Consider the following 20,054-nt stretch of genomic DNA (forward strand, 5'->3'; position numbering starts at 1 on the left):
TATTGACCAATGAAATTATAAATGAAATGTTTTAGTATTCACTCACTTTTACAAATTTCACCTTGTTAATCGATCCCCAAATCGTCGTTATACTCCACAGAACATATACTGACATATACTAAGATCGAGTGGTTCTTCGGAACTTCGTACCCGTTCGACTCTCATCGCCACTCTTCGGCTCGTCATATTGCGCGCGCAACGTATTTTATCCCCGATTCTGCCTGGCCCGGTCGCCATAATTGTTTCCCGCTTTTCTATACTAGTTTCACTCCTGTGTCACAGTCCCGTGTTATACTCTGAAGTATGGCAGAGTATCTTGACTCCGAAGCAGACGTGAGCGAGGTAAAGTCTTTTCTTGTCATTTTCTCGCCGTGGGAGATTCTACGCGAAAAAGTCTGGTACGAAAACACCATAATGACATTTGTACGGATGTATTGCAGGGTGAGGAGGAGTTGGACCAGAATGAGAAGAAGAAACTGAGGAAGCTGAAGGCAGTGGAGGAGAGTGATGACGAAGAGGAAGGTAAAGAAAGTCATGGCGAGAGTTTCTCGCGGTTTCTTTATGCATATCACATTCTCGATAGACGTCGATTCATTGAGAAACTGCCCCAAAATTATTTTGTATACAATTTTGTTTGTTGTTTTTTTAACATAGAACTTTTAAACCCCACTGTAAAAATTACTATCTTTATGCAGTGGTTAACGTTATTCCATTTATTCCTTTTTCCCTGTTCTTTGATTCTCTCTTCTCTCCTTTATTATTTGCTTTATCTTTTTAATTTATTATTGTAGGTACTTAAATAAAGATTTTTTAACAATCTGTTTTTAGAATTATTTTTGTTATTTGTTAATAGTGAGTTTAATTCAGGCTGTGTTTTGATATATACTGTCAGTACTGAAAATTTATGGTTTATATATTTTTAGTACTGGCAGTATATAAACCAGCCTCAGAGAGATATTTACTAATGTTAAACATTTTTTAATTATATATAAAGATTATATATATAAAAATATATATATATATATAAAGATTTATAAAAATATCTATGTAGCATAGAATATTTCAGCAATGTTGATACAGTATTGTTGGAATGTTCCATAAAATTTAAATGAAATAATAAAGTTGCATTTTTACAAGCTACTCAACTGATTATTTTAGTGGAAAAAGATCACTTTTATTGTAAAACTATTAAAGTCACTTTATACCTGAAAAGAACCACTGAATTTAACAATTGAGTAATACATTTAACATGTTTGTGTTTTTTATGCGTCACTTGTGATATTAACGTGTTGAATTATTGTTAATAATTATTAAGTTATTCCAATTGCACTATATCCATTTATCTGGATCAACAATAAAGGAAAAGAACAGATTAGGTTACATATATTGCGGTCAACAACTAATATGGCAAACACAATAGCATCATCAACAGCATTTGAACATTTGATATTCGTATTTGAAATCATTCAAACTACACAATTTTAATTGCTGGAATAACAGCGACAGATCTGTTGTTTCAATTACTTATTTTAGCAGCACGTAAAAAATTGTACCTTCAAACTGCTAGAGAAAAAGTTGTTTAAAAGTTTAAAAAAAAAAAAATTGATAGTAGAAGACTCAAAGAACCTATATTTGGAAATTGCTTTATTTGATGTTGCAAAAGGCATTGCAAGCATTGCTTTGATGAGATGCTTTATTTACAATTTACATTATATCTACATATAGAGATTATCTTGTTTGAAGTGAATAATAAAATTGATATATATATATATAATATATATATATATATATTTAATGTATAGATATATTTTTTTAAATTCTAATTATTAATTTCTCATCTTGCATGTTTCCATCTTCATATAAAAATATTTATTTTTTTTTAAGTTTTGTAACCTTTTTTTAATTAATTGGTTTTAAATGCTCAACGCATTTTGTTTCCATGTTTAACTTTAAAAGTGCTAAAAAATTGAAGTGATTATATCTTGATGTATCTATAATTAACTTTGTTTTTTCATAATTGAATATACTAATTTTAAATATAATAATTTTAAAAAGGAGTGATTTTTTTTTTCATATTTTGTGTGACATTAAATGGAAAATTTAAAAAATGGATTAATGCAAAAAATAGAATACTCATTAAAAAAAAAATATTTTTTTCCAATGCTAATTTTTTCCTAGTAAAATAACACTGTAGGCATGATGTGCAGCATTAACATATTATATATATATTTTGTAGATAATAAGAATCAACAAACACTGAATTTTTTAAATATTTTATATATATATAATTAATTAAGTTTACTTCTAATACATTATATTTTATTTATATTAATTTTTGAAAATATTGTGATTTATTTGTATACATTCACATGTATACATATGGTGTACACTGTACAACATTGATATGATATTTTATAGATGATGAGGATCAATTGCGCGAAGAACTGAAAGATTTGATAGACGATAATCCTATAGAGGAAAGTGAAGGTGAAGACAGTGATGGTTCTGATCATCATAAAAAGCGTAAGAAAAGTGATGATGAAGATTTTGATGATCGCTTGGAAGATGAAGACTACGATCTGATTGAAGAAAATTTAGGCGTTAAGCTTGAAAGAGTATGCTCCTATACATCTTTAATCTTAAAAAAATATAAAGAAAATGTTTATTAAACGATATTAAATATTTTACTTTGCGTTATAGAAACGTTTTAAACGTCTTCGAAGAATTCAAGATGAGGAATCAGAAGAAGAACAAGAAAAAGAAGCAGATGAAGAAAGGGATGCTATTGCTAATGAATTGTTTGAAGGTTCCGGAGATGTAAGTTACATAAATATATGAAATTCGTCACAGAAAGTGTTAATTTTGTGAAAATACTTAATAATTTTCATAACATATTGATTGCAGTATTTGTTTATGTAATCTGTACTTTGTTGTTTCTTATTGAATTTTTTGTTGAATTTTATTGTATGTACACACGCATTCTATAAACACTTGTCTATGTATATGTGTCATATTTGCATTTGTTAAATACACATGCATACTTATGTTAGGAAAGGGATATTATTATGGTATGTAATGCTTGTGTAATGTCAATGATATACGATATAAAAATGCGATATACAAAAGTATAGCATTTTCATTTCTTTGTATTGTTCTTAGGAGGATGAAAGACGAAGTGAACGAAGTCATAGACCGGAAGCGGATACCTTTGAAGAAGGTAGCGATGAAGGCGAATACACTGATGCGGATGATTTCATTGTTGACGATGATGGTAGACCTATTACAGAGAAAAGAAAGAAGAAGAAGCCAATATTTTCTGATGCGTACGTTGTGATATTTAATATCTTTAATATTTGTTATAATGTCTATATTAACATATCTATTTATCTAATTAGTATAATAGTTATATACAATAATGGTTAAATTTATTGTCATTTAGATAAAAAAGAGTTTCTTTTTCTTGTCTGTAGGGCATTGCAAGAAGCACAAGACATTTTTGGTGTTGATTTTGATTATGATGAATTTGGTAAATATGGTGAAGAAGATTATGAGGAAGAAGAGGAAGAAGAAGAGGATGAATACATGGACGAAGATGTTGATACTGAACGGCCGCGACGACCGAAGAAACAGTTGAAGAAGAAGACCACAAGAAAGAGTATCTTCGAGATTTACGAGCCTAGTGAATTGAAACGCGGTCACTTTACTGATATGGATAACGAGGTACGACATAATATATAGTAATATATTTTGTTTAGTAATACTAAACAACATATTATCGAACGGCATTGCGTAAATATAACGGTATTTTTTATATTAAATTTGAATACATTTAGTTTTTTTTACATTGACTTCAAAAGTATTACAATATAAACAACAAATTAGCGGCATTGCGTAAATGTAACATTTTACAAATCTTGGATTTTTTAATATTTAATTTTTCTATATTTTGCATATAGTTTTCAAAAAATATTACAATATAGAAAAGTATATATATTATTGTAATATAAAAAAAAATTTATATTTTTACATTAAGATGCATGACATAAGAATTAACAATTAAATTTGAATTATAATACAAACATTTTGTACATCTAAAAATTTAATACAAGAAAAAAGTATATGTATTTCTATGAAGTATCGTATATAAAAATAGTAACGACATTTTGTCGCATAAAATGCGATAAAAATTATTGTACATTCATAAATAGCTACAGTGTTTCCAAATCTGTCATAAAATTTGCTTTAAAATTGCAGATACGTAATACGGATATACCAGAGAGAATGCAACTTAGATCTGTACCAGTCACGTCAGTTCAAGAAGGTTCTGATGAACTGGATCTTGAAGCAGAATGGATCTATAAGCAAGCATTTTGTAAGCCTACAGTCTCTATTCAGGATGCTCATTTGAATGCTGAGGCTAAGGAACGAGCACGAAAAGGACCACAGACTATTGGCAAGATCAAGAAAGCCTTGGATTTCATGCGCAATCAACACTTCGAAGTTCCTTTTATATCATTCTATAGAAAGGAGTATGTGCTGCCCGAGTTGAACATTAATGACTTGTGGAAAGTTTATAAGTTTGACGCGAAATGGTGCCAGTTGCGTCAACGGAAGGAGAATCTGCTCAAATTATTTGAGAAGATGCGCAACTATCAATTGGATGAATTTATGAAGAATTCAGAAGCACCTTTGCCAGATAACGTGCGACTGATCAAAGATGATGACATTGAGCGACTGAAGAACGTGCAGACAAGTGAAGAGCTCAATGATGTCTATAATCATTTCATGCTGTATTACAATCACGAAATTCCGTCAATGCAGGAATCCGTGCGACAGAAAGAGAAGCAAGAACGACATGAAGAGAGGATTCAGCGACGTAAACAACAAATTGCTGAGGCAGAAGAAAATGGAGAGGATCCACCGGAGGAGGATGAAATACAAGAGGAAGAAGAAGTTGACGATACGCTAAAGCAACCTGTTAGAAGTGATCCATATTCAATCTGTCGAAAAGCTGGTCTGGATGGTCTAGCGAAGAAGTTTGGCCTAACACCCGAACACTACGCTGAGAATCTGCGTGACAATTATCAGCGTCACGAGGTGGATCAGGAGCCGACCGAACCACTGACAATCGCGACCGAATGCTGTAGTTCACGATTTAAAACCGCGGAAGAAGTACTGAAGGCTGCTCAGCTGATGGTGGCGATTCAATTGGCACGCGAGCCGCTTGTGCGTAAATGCGTTCGCGAAATGTACATGGAACGCGCTAAGATATCCGTGAAGCCAACGAAGAAAGGTATCAAAGAGATCGACGAGAATCATCCAATCTACACAATGAAATATATGAAGGACAAGCCGGTGCGTGATTTAGTGGGTGTTCAATTTTTGAATCTGATGATCGCCGAGGAGGACAAACTCATTACGATTACACTCAGTGACTCTATTGAAGGTAACACCAGCAGTAACTACGTCGATGAAATGAAACAGCTCTATTGCCGTGATGAGTTCAGCAAACTCGTACAAGATTGGAATGCCTTGCGCGTAGGCAGCGTCGAAATCGCCCTTAACCGCATGGTAATACCATATCTAAAGAAGGAGCTACGCACGAATCTAATCGCTGAGGCGAAGGAATGCGTGATGCGCTCGTGTTGCCGTAAGATGTATAATTGGATCAAGGTCGCGCCGTATACCTGTGAGTTCCCCGAAGAAGAAGATGAGGAATGGGACACCAGTAAGGGCCTGCGCGTCATGGGTTTGTCTTACGTGCCTGATTATTCGCAGGCAGCTTTTACTTGTTTGATTGCGGCCGATGGCGAATGTACGGATTACCTGCGCTTACCGCATCTGATGAAGCGCAAGAACAGTTATCGCGAAAACGAGAAAACTATGAAAGAGGCTGATTTACTAGCGATAAAGAACTTCATAGCTACGAAGAAGCCACATGTAATCGTAGTGGCTGGCGAATCTCGGGAAGCAATAATGATCGTTGCTGATGTCAAGGAGTGTATCACGCATTTATCGGAGGAAGAACAGTTTCCTAATATCCAGGTGGAGATATGCGATAACGAACTCGCCAAGATTTACGCCAATAGTAACAAAGGTAATTCAGAGTTCCGGGATTATCCAGAGCTGCTACGTCAGGCTATTTCGTTGGCGAGAAGAATGCAGGATCCGCTGGTGGAGTTCTCACAATTATGTACAGCTGACGAAGAGATTCTCTGCCTCAAATATCATAATTTGCAGGATCAGTTACCCAAGGAAGAACTATTGGAAAATTTATATTTGGAATTCGTCAATCGCGTAAATGAAGTTGGCGTAGATGTGAATAAGGCAGTCCAACAAGCATACTGCGGCAACCTTGTTCAATTTGTTTGCGGTCTTGGTCCGCGAAAGGGTCAGGCATTGATCAAGATGTTGAAGCAAACAAATCAGCGGTTAGAGAATAGGACGCAATTAGTTACAGCATGTCATATGGGACCAAAGGTATTCATTAATTGCGCTGGATTCATCAAAATCGACACCAATAGCCTTGGTGATAGTACCGAAGCATATGTAGAGGTACTTGATGGTTCGCGCGTACATCCCGAGACTTATGAATGGGCGAGAAAGATGGCAGTTGATGCACTAGAATATGACGACGAGGACGCCAATCCTGCCGGCGCTTTGGAGGAAATACTTGAATCGCCAGAACGCTTGAAAGACTTGGATCTCGACGCTTTCGCAGAAGAACTGGAGCGACAAGGTTTTGGTAATAAGTGCGTTACTCTCTATGATATTAGAGCTGAATTAAACAGTCGATACAAGGATCTCCGCGTACTGTATCAATCATCGAGCGCGGAGAAATTGTTCGATATTTTGACGAAGGAAACACCCGAGACTTTCTACGTCGGTAAACTAGTATTGGCTACTGTAATCGGCATCAGTCATCGAAAACCACAGGGCGACCAGCTTGATCAAGCGAACCCGGTGCGAAACGAAGAGACTGGTCTGTGGCAATGTCCGTTCTGCCTGAAGAACGATTTTCCCGAGTTGTCGGAGGTGTGGAATCACTTCGATGCTGGCGCTTGTCCGGGTAAAGCTACCGGTGTGAGATTACGACTGGACAATGGTATCTCCGGTTATATTCACATTAAGAATCTGTCGGACCGACACGTCGCAAATCCCTGCGAGAGAGTCGGTATGGGGCAGATCATTCATTGCCGGATTATTAAAATCGAGGTAGACCGATTCAGTGTCGAATGTACCAGCAAGAGCAGCGATCTCGCTGACAAAAATCATGAATGGAGGTGAGTCAATTATATAAACGTACAAAATATAATGTTAGTACATAAAGTAATTTCTATTTAGATTTATGGTCTTTACAATCACTTGAATAAAAAGTCTGCAAAAAAAGAAAAAATTAGATTTCTCAATTTAAAATATATAGGGATAACTTTCAAGATATATTACTGTATACATTATTATAAATTTTAATTGAATTTACAGGCCGCAACGAGATCCATTTTATGACACCGATTCCGAGCAAAGAGACATAAAGGTAGAAGAGGACGCGAAGAAGGCAAAACAGCGGCAGATCTACGTGAAACGCGTTATTGTCCATCCATCTTTTCATAATATTAGTTTCGCCGAGACTGTAAAATTAATGCAAACAATGAAACAAGGCGAGGCAATAGTGAGACCAAGCAGCAAAGGTGCCGACCATTTGACAGTCACGTGGAAAGTTACTGACGACATTTTACAGCACATTGACGTTCGTGAAGAGGGTAAAGAAAATGCTTTTTCATTGGGACAAAGCCTATGGATAGGCAACGAGGAATTTGAGGATCTAGACGAAATTATTGCTCGACATGTAAATCCTATGGCCGCTTACGCTTCCGAATTGCTGGATTTCAAATACTATAAGTCCGCTGTAGAGGGTATCAAGGATAAATCAGAGGATATACTGAAAGAACAGAAAAAGGAGAATCCTGGTGGAATTCCATATATCATATCGGCAGCTAAGGTAAAATAAGCGCATGGCTAATTTTTGTACTAGCAGTAAATTTTATAACATAGCAGTTTTTTTGGAAATCTTCATTTTTAAACAAAACAATTTCGTTTGTTTTTTTTTTCATAGGCTTATCCTGGAAAGTTTTTACTCTCGTATCTGCCGCGCACTCGTTGCCGTCACGAGTACGTTACAGTGACATCCGAGGGCTTCAGATTTCGGGCGCAGATGTTTGGTAGAGTAAGCGACCTATTACGTTGGTTCAAGGAACACTTTAGGGATCCCGTTCCTGGACAATCCACTCCTAGTACACCACGCGGTGCGATGACTTCTAGAACACCTTATACTACTACGCCAGGAACAGTCAGTGGTAAGCTTATCTCACTAAATATCATCACTAAATCATTGTTAGTCACTTTAGAATTATAGTACAGGTCAAACTGTATATTTTATTAGAAAAAAAACTTCATTTTTTAAATTTAAGTATAATTCTATACATTCTATATTATTAATTATTTTGCTTATTTTTCGCAATGTACAAATATATGCGATCTGTAACCTGTTAATATTTCGATTGCTACTGTTTCAGGAATGAATCAAGAAGCAATACAGCGAGTTGCACAGAATCTTCCACATCACATGTTGCACTCGTTATCACAAGTGGCGAATCAAACACCGCATAATTATCCGCCACACACCCCGGGAGCGGCTAGTGCTACCGGCTATGGTGGAGTACACACATATCCTAACACGCCATACACACCGTCTGGTCAAACTCCGTTTATGACTCCGTATCAGACGCCGCATCATACACCGCATCATGGTCAGCCTACTCCTAGATATGGTCAACAAACCCCTAGCCATCATCAAGGGCCTTTCGTACATCCGCCGCCGCCCTCAATGACGCCCAGCCATCACAGGTCTGCTCAATCACACAGACCTACACCACCCTTGTCCACTCCTTCCGGTGATCCCATGGATTGGAAGAAGGCTGCCGAAGCGTGGGCACGTTTAAAGAGTGGTCCTCGAGTCTCGTAAGTATAATAAGTAAATATGTATTAAATAACAATCATTTTCAATTTTTTTATTAAGTATTGTTGATGTATACGAGACGTCAATATTATTGATTTGATTTTCGTCAATGGTTGTATGTGTACTTGCAGCGGGTCGACGCCTAGGTACGAAGAGTCCAGAAAGACTCCGCGTAGCTATGACGAGTCATCCGGTAGAACAACGCCTTCCGGAAGGAGTAGACCTCCCTCTACACGTACTCCGTCGTATAAATCTCCGCGAGGCACTCCACACACGAATTCTAGTCCACGGAGTATGTCCCTCAGCGGAGATGGTACTCCCTTATATGATGAAAGCTAACGGGATTGTGCATAGCTGATTTATATTTATTAGTTAATCTCATATCATGCTATGTATGAAATAGTAAGAGTATGTGTGCTTTCGACGATATCTGTTTCATTTCGAAACATCATCGATCGCTCGCGTTGAATCGATCATTGATCGTTGTAGACATGCAACATGCGTAGTGAATTCTTCCACTTTCTTGCACGCGAGATTTCGTTTGCAAATCAAAAGAGGAATTATTGATTGATTATTAATAAACTACGGTGTTGTACTGTAATTTATTTATTATGTAATATTTCCGCGGTTTTTCTTCCTATGTACATAATAAAATATTATGGAAACTTTATGAAGGCCTCACGAACACGCTCTGCAATCTTTTTGTGATTCACTTTCCTACACATTGATGGTATCAATGAGAAAAATAATTTGAATAAAAAATTAGAATTTACTATAATTATTTTCGAAAGGTATTTATTTATCGATTACAATAAGAAGAGAGAGATATTAAATTTAAGATCAAGATAGAGTTATTAATATTTTATATTAATTATATTTTAGAGGTCACACATGGATAGGAGAGCGTTGAAAAATGATTGTAATTGAGTTATTGCTCAAAGATATATTTTATATTTCTCATTGGTGCTATTATGTTTATGATATAGAAAACTGATTAACTACTTATTATGTTAGTAGTATAATCTTTCTTAAATATAAACACCGCCTTATTTACAGATTTCTGTATATAAATACTTAGACTGTTATGTCACAATAAAAAGAAGTGAAAGATGGTCCCAAATGGTCTCAAAAGAGAAAGGGTGACCGTTTTAAATAAATTTAAAGTTAATAACGCTACTTATAAGATATTAAATGTATGAATTCGCATAAAATAACTAACATTTATCTCGGACTGATTCATAACTGTAGCAATCTAGGTATTTTATAGAAAAATCTGTCATATATTAAAAGTCTTTATAAGAAAATATTTGTAGAACACTTTTTAAATTGTTCAAAATAATGTCGCATTTACTTGACATCGCTAAATAGCTTGCATCTGATTTTAATGTTTTATTTAATCCTTGAATAATGAAAGATGATTATCTTTTGTATTTGTATCGGCTATAATTCTTATTTAGATGTGCATTAATGAATGTTATTTTTTTTTGTATAATTTTACTTATAATTAAACAAATATTTCGTACATACAGTTTCTACAATTGTTAAATGATAATATTAAACAGAAAAGCAATATATCCAGTGTTATACTTTTATAATCCTTTGGCTTTCATTTATTTATATTCAAAAATATTTATTCTACCTACATTACATTTTTATATATATAAATATTATATCTTTCATATCTTATTAAAATGTGTAGCATTTCCATATTATATCACAATTACATCATACACATAGGAAAATTACATATCTTATGATTTTTACAAAATAGTATTCGATATTATAAATATGTAGAAAAATACTTTTTTAAATTAAACTTCGCGTGTTTGACATCAATATACAAAACATTTATGTGAAATTACCATCTGAGTTATGCAAATGAATTTTCGTTCTCCGATAAAAAGTCTTCTGATTGCATAACATCTTTATAATAATTATATGTCACATTTGATCGCTTCCTTAATGTCATGGTACATTGTGGGTTTGAATTTACATTTTTGTTTGTCCTAGTACTGCGCACATACTGCATAAAAAAGATAGAATATAATTTCCTTAAAAATATATGATAAGCAAAATGACTTTGTTACGATTAATTTAAATATTACCTTTCGCGGAGATGTTGTTTGCTCTTCTTCGCTGGAATCGATAGAGTTCGTCAACTTCTGTCGTTTGCTTTGAACGAATTTCCTCGAGTTATCAGATCTTTTCGTATTGTTCGCAGCATTGACCTTACGTGATTTTTCATAAGTTCGAGATTTTTTGATATCAATCGTTTAAATTAAAAGAATCCATAAACTTTTTACTAACTTATATTTAACAGAAATAAAATTGTACAAACTTACTTGATTTTTATTTATATCTGAAGTCATCATTGATTTAGGCATTATTTGTTCATTTGTTTTTCTAGCAATATCCTATATTAAAAAAAATAGGTATTATTATATATAATAAAAGAAAATAAATATTTCTGCAATTATAAAAATTATTACCACAGTATTTTTTTGAATTTTTCTTGAATTATTAATCTGTAAAAATGACGATTTCTGTGATGAAAATGAATTTCCTGGATTATAGAATGGATTGTTATCTTTCAACAATATACGTTCACCTGTATAAAATAGTAAAAAAATATTAAAAAAAATAGTTTTACTCTCTGGTTTTAGATTTATTTTTGCAATAAATTAATCTATCTTTTCACATTTTTATTATTAATCTATTCACCTGTCCAGTAACTTAACGGAGGTAAAATACGACGACCCCTCGAACTAACAGGTGCATCATGAAATTTCTTTTGAATTTCTTCAACATTATCTAGGAAACGAAAATAAAGGCAAAACATGAACATATGATATTTATTAAAAGTTAAATACATTTTTAAGGAACTCACTTTGCTGCAACGTTTTCCAAGTCAAACAAAATTGTTCGATCTTCAAAGGACACCCATAACGACATTGTTTTACAAGTTCCTTGGGAATAACTAAATATAATAAAGAGCAATGTTGTTAATATTAACAAATATTTATCAACGTACAATAATACAACGTTAATGATTTCGGCTACTTTACTATGTTTATTGTCGTTTAAATCTCCAGAAAGTTCGTAAATTTCATGATCCATTGTTTCAATTAATCTCGATGATAATCGCTTTAACACGATGTCTGTCATATACTTTCTGTGTGTAATGTAGCCAGCTTCACTATAAATAGAAAGAAAAAAAAACACATATAATAACACATATAATTATTAATTAAATATATTATAACAATCATTTGATTATTAAGCAACGTTGAGTGGAGCTATTTCATCCATTTCTCACGATATTTTTGTTTCTGAGCAACGTATACTGAACATTTAAAAGTCATACTTGTGTTTTCAAAAAATAATCATGACTATATAAAATAATTACAAGCACATTACTGTAAAAAAATATTGTTTGTTGCTGTAAGTTTATATATTACTTTAAGGTTAAAAACAATGAAATAGCCCCGCTCTATCATATTATCTAAGAGAACTTACTTAACTAATCTTCCTTGAAAAGTTAAACCTAATTTAGATTTTGATTCCGCATAATATACTACGTTTGGTATCCATGCAGTCAATATTTGGGTTTTTTTAATTCCATTCTGTTCTTTACTGGGTTTTTTAGGTTGCTCAGTTGTTGGATCTATCGTCGGATTAATAGAATTTAGATTATGCAATTTATTATTGTTTGTTACCGGATTATTGACAATTGTCTTCTTATGAGAATCATTGACCACAGATTTTGAAACATTTGATGTCTTTGACATGAACTTCTTGTTAACATTTTCCAACAGCTGAATATCTGTATTTTGTTCATCATTGTTTATTATTCGGAAAGGTAGCTGCTCAGCAGTTTTATTAAATTTTTCTTTACTTAGTATCAATTTAAAATTTACCGGCACCGAACTAATTATGGTAGGTTTGGATTTTACCACAATGTCGTTTTTTGTTTGTTCGATAAAGTCTCTATGTAATTTCGAAGAGACATTGGATTTTTTGGTTGCTACAATATCTTGGCTCACCTTAGCCTGTGACGCTGTTACACTTCCACCTGCCGTCTGGCATGAATTAACGGTATCAACGTCAATATCAACGTGAGAATTGATGGTATAATCAATATCTGAAACAAACTGTGATGCATTGTTTTTTTGCGCGTCAAAAGCATTAATTGGATGTTTGTTTTGTACAAGCGTTACAGATTTGCCTTTGTCATAAATTTCAAAATGATTTCTATTCATTTTTCGGTCATTAGAAAAAGTCATTTCTTCTTGTGATTTTGAACTAATGGGTGATTTGTGACATTTTCTCATGTTGTGCATTGTTTCCACTTCATTTTCTGTATTAATGTAAGTTTCATTTGAAAGTAACTTTTGGTTTTCATTTGTTGCCATATGAATGGACTTAGTTTCTTTTGTATTGTGTGTCAGATTTATTACATGTTCTCGAGTGTACGGATAAGTCGTTTTTCTTCTCACTTTACGTTTATATATCTTTCTAGGCGAGTTTCTAGTTTTTAAAACTTGTTCAATCGATATTTTGGGCATACCCGCATAAATTTCGCTCTCTGATTTATCTAAATTATTGAAATATTCTGGTTTAAAATTTGATGCATTTGATGGCAAAATAGAGTTAGAATCAGTTTTTCTGCTTCCGTATCCCGGATCAATGGAATGTTCAGTTATGGAGCTTTTCAATTCCGTTGGTTTGTTTCGAAGTTTATTAGTATTCATAGAGTTGTTATCACATACTAAACTCTTCTCGATTGACATTGCTTCTGATTTATGGGTTTCGTTATTCGTGGAGATTGAATCGTTATCACATTCTGATTCCGATCTGTAAGATACTGCATAATTCACATAACCCAACATCTTAACAATATTATTGACATACTCCAGAGAACAATTTTTGTCTGCCAAATTGTTAATGATCATGTTCAGTTTATCTTCTTGAAGAATATCCTTTAAGCTATCCACTTTCCTAGAATTGCATGGTGAATTTATATCCAATTTAAAATTTTGTTTATTAGACTCATCACATAAAGATTTCATATCCGTTGTTTGTACAACAGCGATTGTACCTTTTTCAGTGTTATAAAATGGAGTAAAAGGCTTTATAAATGAATTTTTTTCAAAACTTGGAATACAAGATTTTGTTGCAGAGGTAATTGTCTTGTTTTTTACGTATGCATGAGTCATATCTGTCAATTCACTTTTTAAATCATCATCACTGTCAGTAATAGGGGTGGGCCAACGAAATGTTACTGAGCATCCTTGCTCGACATATGTCCTCCATAATTGATAAACATTCTCCCAATCGTCAGGAAAACCATTATAAAATTTTCCACGAATATAATCCGGTAATCCTGTAATAAAGAGAATTGAAATGTATATAAAAAACTAATAAATTTTACAATCGACTTCTCAAAATAAGAAACAATTTCAAATTCGATAACTAGACAGATAATAGGAACCAAAACCGCTGGTTGTTAGCAAATGTCAGTTTAATTTATTAAATTATGCACTTTTTGAATGTTTCGACTCTTGTTTCAAGTCATCTTCAGCAACTATTGTAATAATTGCATTGAACAAAGTAATGGAATTTGTTCCATGTAGACAATCTGTAGTAATTGTGAGGTAAGCTTTATACTCATCTAACTAGAAGTAATCTAACTAGAAGTAAATCGACCGCAATAACCCAGCCTAGTATTTCTAGCATTAATGCAGATGCTTTAGATTCCAGTACTGCAGTACCATCAGTACAAATATTACATCTAACTAGATGAGTATGAAGCTTACCTCACAATAACTACAGATTGTTTACATGGAACAAATTCTATTACTTTGTTCAATGCAATTATTGCGATCGTTGCTTTATATTGTAAATAGTTGCTGAAGATGACTCAAAACAAACGTTCAAGGTACATAATTTAATAAATTAAATTGATATTCGCTAACAACCAGCGGTTTTGACTTCTGTAATAAAGTATATAAGTCATTAATCCTTCATTAGAATTTTGTACTTTCTGTCAGCAACATGGACTTTTGCATTTCTCAATGTAGATTTTTATATTATTTTAAACAATATGAAATTTTTGAAAAAATTCTTGTATATGTACAAAAGTTGTAATGAATGTTTATTATCGCAAAATTGGATTGCATTTTGTTTATTTTTTATAGATTTAAATTTGTCTAAATCGAATCGGTAATAAGATTTTTTTATAAAATAAATTTCTAGTTTACAATACAACATAAAAATAATATCGAATGTTTCGAAACTAACGGGTCCTTCTTCAACGATTCTTATAGATGTTACAATGTCATAGAGATGAAAGCAAAATCTTATACGGTCTAAGCGACAATTAAATTTGACAAAATTAAGAGAAATGTTAAATGTTTATATTGTCAATTGTTTACATGTATTTTCAAATGTCACGTTGAAGATGACACGATAAAGGTATCGAAATGTTTGTAATTAATTTTATTTAATTTAAAAAGATTATATATCTAATAATTTTGCAAAAATTATTCCAGAGTTGGCTTTTTATGCTTCTTAGTATCAAAATTGATTTATTCATAAAGCCTTATTTTATAATTTATATTATTTTACATTTTTTTTATATTTTATATTTTTATGTTTTATTAACATGATAAACTAGAAATTTATCTTATAAAAATCTTATCGCTTGATTTAGACCGTTTTTTCTTTATACTTTGCATTGAAAAAAACGAGCAAAATCTAATTAAATTTATCTACTAGAATTTACAATGAAAAAAAAACGAGAGTTAATATGTAAATTGTCATATTTAAATAAATTTTATACAGATTCTTACCATTTCTTTCGTCAATAATATTTCCTGCCAGAATGTATACATTTTTATATTTGGATTCAACACATTTTTCAGAGTATCTTCTTATAACTGGTTTACTACGTGCAATTTTACCACTTGAAAAGAAAATAAACATTAATATTTAAAAGAATGTCAATGCAGCACTTTATTTTATACTTACCATTCTAAAGTGCCTTTAATTAGCAATTCATATTGGCTGTTTAACATAACTTTCCATTTTGAAAATACTCGATTTTTCTTCTGAGAATCATGGATAAGACTTGGTAGGACATAAGTTTCTTGGTACTCTGATACAGTAGCTTTATCATCTGTATTACTCGATATCGTAGGAGCGTTTCTTAAATATGTGTTCATTGTTGAACATATAGATGAATCAGATAAAGATACATCTTTGTAATTTGATAATGCTATTCTGTCTTGTGATTCTCGAACAGTGCGATAAATTGTATTTCCCAATGGAGGTGGCATAGTAAGCCGATCGACATAATCCTTCTCATCATTGTATGCTTTGACACTGGATGTAGTCATTGCTTTCAGCTTAGTAGTATTTTCTCTAATGGGTTTCTTCTCTAATATGTTTCTCAAATTATTGCTGGAAGCTAAAACTTGCTCGCGGTTACTTGAAAACGTTTGTGGTGATGATACTGCAGTACTGGAATCTAAAGCATTACTGTTAGAGATACTAGGCTGGGTTACTACAGTCAATGGTTTTCTATCATGTTCATTCTTGCTACCTTCTTTATTCAGTATAGCTAGTTTCAGAGATCGTTGCAGTTGCTTGAATCGGTTGTCTTCTTCTAATTTTTTAAATGACACCTACAAGAAGCATGAAAATACAATTTGTGTTTATAAATTAACAATTAAAACTCATAGTAATCTTGACTGCGTTCGGAAATATTACCCAGGTTTCCTAAGTATCGTCTTATCCTTGTTGTTCATTCAATGTTAAACAAGGATAAGACGATATACTCGGGTGATATTTCCAAACACAGCCCTTCATATCGACAACAAAAACATACGCTCATGATGGTTTACTATTCTTCTTCTTCTTCTTTGGTTAATGGCACCCACCTAACAATATAATAGAAGGACGGTTTACTATCGAAAAGCTTATTTTTCTAATATAAATGGCTCGGACTACGCGACAAAATAAGATTGAAGCTTGCGGCACACGACGTTTGTTTTCCTGACGGATTGCTAGCTGGATTAGAAATTAGAAGCTTGCCACTGTATTGGCTACACTGAATGATTGGCTACAGTGCTGATAGTGCCAGTATCGCAGCCAATCCGATGGCAAGAATCTGATCTAGCTAGCAATCCAGTAGTAGTAGCAACCAGTAGTAGTGTGCCGTTGGCTTGAAACGGTTGAAATACGTGTGTTTCTGAACAGTTCTAAAAACTGTACTTACACATATTTTTCGTGCACTTTTATGAACAAAACTTCTACACAAATAAATCCGTATTAAACTAAAGAACATATAAATTAAGCATTCCTATATATTCTTTTGGTCATAAATAAACTAATTACAATTCAACAGCATTGATTTATATACTCAACGGCTTTATTTTCACAAATAAAGTACGTGTATACAAATGCGTAAATTTGAAATGGCTGCGTTTGCGTCAAAATGGATGCGAGTTTGCGGTACTTTATAAATCTAGTGACTTTAACACGATTACATCGTGACCAACTTTGACCAACCTAGAGTCCTAGATATCAGAGAAGCGCAACCGATGTTCCGCGTCCTGATTGGCTGATGACTGTCAGCCCATCATGACATTCATTCATTGGTATTAAAAATGGCTGACTAATAGACGATTTCCTTATGAAACCTGTTGGGATTTCATTGTTATATTGCTGGGAAGGCTCGTACAGAGTCAGATTTGCAAATTGATTCTTGAAAATTTTTATTAAAATAAGATCTTACAAAAAAATAGTTCTTACAAAAAAACGAGCATTCAGGAGCCTTTCCTAATTACGAATATCACAATTAAAACGCGATCCATCCAGTATTTTAGCCGTAATTTGGGAATGAAAAATTCATCTTTGACTAGAGGTCTCTGGGTCACTCCTGTCGACCCTTAATGAGTACTTGCCTTATGAATACTGCCTAAAATGTATTAACCAATCATATTAAAGAATTTTACACTATTGAAAAACTGGCAAAAGTTTTCCTTGAACGCGATCATGGCACAGCTCCGATTCTTTTTTAAAGTGACATTACGATCTCAGCTGATCCGTGCTTGACTCGCGTGTTCGATAATACACGTAGATTATTGCTGGTAAATACTGGAATGTTATCTGGGTTATCACCCGATAGTACTTAGAAGGTCCCTATGGCGATAACACGGGTATTTATTCGTTTCCGTCGTTCTACATTCGTGATACATGTCGTCGCTTTTATAGGTGATAATGTCTGCGATAAATGTGAAGACGCTTACTCGTCAAAACGTCCAGAGGTTTTTGAATTCGTTTGACACCGTCTTGACGGACTGCGACGGTGAGTGAGAACTATCGTGCGAACATAGTTGGTACGATGATGATTCTTTAGATATTTTTTTCAGGCGTGCTATGGATGCATATGACACCTCTGCCACATTCGGCGGACGTCGTCAACCTGTTTCACAGGCTCGGCAAGCAAGTTTTCTACGTGACGAACAACAGCACAAAGACTCGCGATGACTTGGTAGAAAAGTGCAGGACACTTAAGTTTGAAGCAACCAAAGACGACATCGTATGCACCGCTCATCTGTCAGCATGTTATCTGCAAAGTTTAAATTTTCGCAAGAAGGTCTATGTTATTGGTTCCGAAGGTGAGAAGCTCTGTCAATGGCATTATGAAATGTCTTTTATCCTTTTCTGAGAAAATTTTTCTCAGAATTTTATATTAATTTTATATTAATTTTGAAAATGCTGAGAAAGTATATCTTTTCTTAGAATTCTTTATATATGTGAATTCTGAAATATTCAATATTATTTCTTTTTCTATAACTTCTATTCTGATGAAATTTTCTTTTTTCAAATTTTATAAGATTTTATTAAAAATTATAGAATGAGACGTTTTTGCATTTCAATTTCATCGTATTTATCAAATTTTAATATCAACGTTCATATTCAGTAATATTTATTTTAAAATTTATGTGTATATATAAAGAATTCTAGAAAAGATATACCTGTTGTCACTTATGAAAAGTATTCCTATAAAAAATCTATGAAATTTTCTAAAAATTTATAAAGTTATTCAGAAATTAGAAAAAATTATGTAAAAAATTCTCAGAAAAATGTTCACAGATTATGTAATTGTTTTATTCTGATGTCAATTTGTATCCAGCAATTGCGAAAGAATTGGAGCAGACTGGTATCTCGTATTGCGGAATAGGGCCAGACCCAATTAATCATAATATTCCGTATTCCGTTTTCGAGAAAGATCCTGAAGTAGCTGCTGTTATAGTCGGATTCGATGAACACTTCAGCTATCCTAAAATGGTAAAAGCAGCTACATATCTAAACGACGTCAATGTACATTTTATTGGTACTAATACAGATGAAAGATTTCCGGTTTCAAATGACGTTGTGATACCTGGTAGGCATTTAAATAACTTAAAAACTAAATTTTTCTTAGTTAACTTTTATATAAAACGTTAATTAAAAATCTAACTTTTTCACGCAGGTACGGGAAGTCTAGTCAGATGTATAGAAAGTTGCTCAGAGAGGAAAGCAGTAATTATGGGCAAACCAGACAAATACATGGCTAAGATGTTGATGGAACGATCTAACATCAATCCCCAGCGTACTTTGATGATCGGAGACCGGTGTAACACAGATATACTCTTTGGATCTCACTGCGGTTTTACGACTCTATTAGTCTTAACGGGAGTAACTGCATTATTAGACGTTGAAAGATGGAAGCAATCTGAACGACAAGAAGAACGGGATCTAGTACCGAATTATTACATAGACGCGCTTGGTGATTTATTACCGTATTTAAAAGAACTGGAAACTGAAATATCGTAAACTCGTAAAATTTAGCAATGAAGAACAAAAGTATGTCTGCCGTAGCACTTTACTAAAAATATAGTAATAATGTAACTTTAGGGAATACGCTGCAAACCTATATACATATAAATATTTATCTCATGCACACAAACATGTACATATATATATATAT

General features: G+C 33.2%; 3 protein-coding genes across 7 annotated transcripts; 2 read left to right on the forward strand and 1 right to left on the reverse strand.

The window, feature by feature from the left end:
• Nucleotides 1-16: 16 nt before the first annotated feature.
• On the forward strand, nucleotides 17-9,696 carry LOC108776715 (transcription elongation factor Spt6). Of its 2 annotated transcripts, XM_018543411.1 has the most exons (12): nucleotides 17-342; nucleotides 441-522; nucleotides 2,419-2,615; nucleotides 2,701-2,817; nucleotides 3,051-3,068; nucleotides 3,160-3,323; nucleotides 3,471-3,720; nucleotides 4,255-7,283; nucleotides 7,483-7,999; nucleotides 8,114-8,354; nucleotides 8,574-9,018; nucleotides 9,148-9,696. In XM_018543411.1, exons 1-12 carry the CDS (start codon nucleotides 304-306, stop codon nucleotides 9,353-9,355), a joined length of 5,307 nt encoding a protein of 1,768 aa, XP_018398913.1. In that variant the 5' UTR covers nucleotides 17-303; the 3' UTR covers nucleotides 9,356-9,696. The 2 variants fall into 2 exon arrangements, with proteins under 2 accessions (XP_018398913.1, XP_018398914.1); XM_018543412.1 differs by lacking the exon at nucleotides 3,051-3,068 and having other exon boundaries at nucleotides 18-342.
• Nucleotides 9,697-10,838: 1,142 nt separating this feature from the next.
• Nucleotides 10,839-17,077, reverse strand: LOC108776679 (uncharacterized). Its single transcript, XM_018543363.1, has 12 exons — nucleotides 16,905-17,077; nucleotides 16,620-16,701; nucleotides 16,046-16,544; nucleotides 15,868-15,980; nucleotides 12,533-14,399; nucleotides 12,082-12,212; nucleotides 11,904-11,993; nucleotides 11,738-11,827; nucleotides 11,506-11,624; nucleotides 11,359-11,430; nucleotides 11,122-11,244; nucleotides 10,839-11,039 (listed from the first exon to the last, which is right to left on the reverse strand). The coding sequence occupies exons 1-12, from the start codon at nucleotides 16,908-16,910 to the stop codon at nucleotides 10,887-10,889; spliced, it is 3,345 nt and encodes a 1,114-aa protein (XP_018398865.1). The 5' UTR covers nucleotides 16,911-17,077; the 3' UTR covers nucleotides 10,839-10,886.
• Nucleotides 17,078-18,058: 981 nt separating this feature from the next.
• Nucleotides 18,059-20,028, forward strand: LOC108776685 (glycerol-3-phosphate phosphatase). 4 transcript variants are annotated; one of them, XM_018543368.1, is made up of 5 exons: nucleotides 18,059-18,237; nucleotides 18,293-18,386; nucleotides 18,451-18,699; nucleotides 19,218-19,469; nucleotides 19,557-20,028. In XM_018543368.1, the coding sequence occupies exons 1-5, from the start codon at nucleotides 18,223-18,225 to the stop codon at nucleotides 19,898-19,900; spliced, it is 954 nt and encodes a 317-aa protein (XP_018398870.1). In that variant the 5' UTR covers nucleotides 18,059-18,222; the 3' UTR covers nucleotides 19,901-20,028. The 4 variants fall into 4 exon arrangements, with proteins under 4 accessions (XP_018398870.1, XP_018398871.1, XP_018398872.1 ...); XM_018543369.1 differs by having other exon boundaries at nucleotides 18,059-18,168; XM_018543370.1 differs by having other exon boundaries at nucleotides 18,199-18,216.
• The last annotated feature ends 26 nt before the right edge of the window (nucleotides 20,029-20,054 follow it).

This window comes from Cyphomyrmex costatus, unplaced genomic scaffold, assembly GCF_001594065.2.
Source record: "Cyphomyrmex costatus isolate MS0001 unplaced genomic scaffold, Ccosl1.0 scaffold374, whole genome shotgun sequence".
Taxonomy (NCBI): domain Eukaryota; kingdom Metazoa; phylum Arthropoda; class Insecta; order Hymenoptera; family Formicidae; genus Cyphomyrmex; species Cyphomyrmex costatus.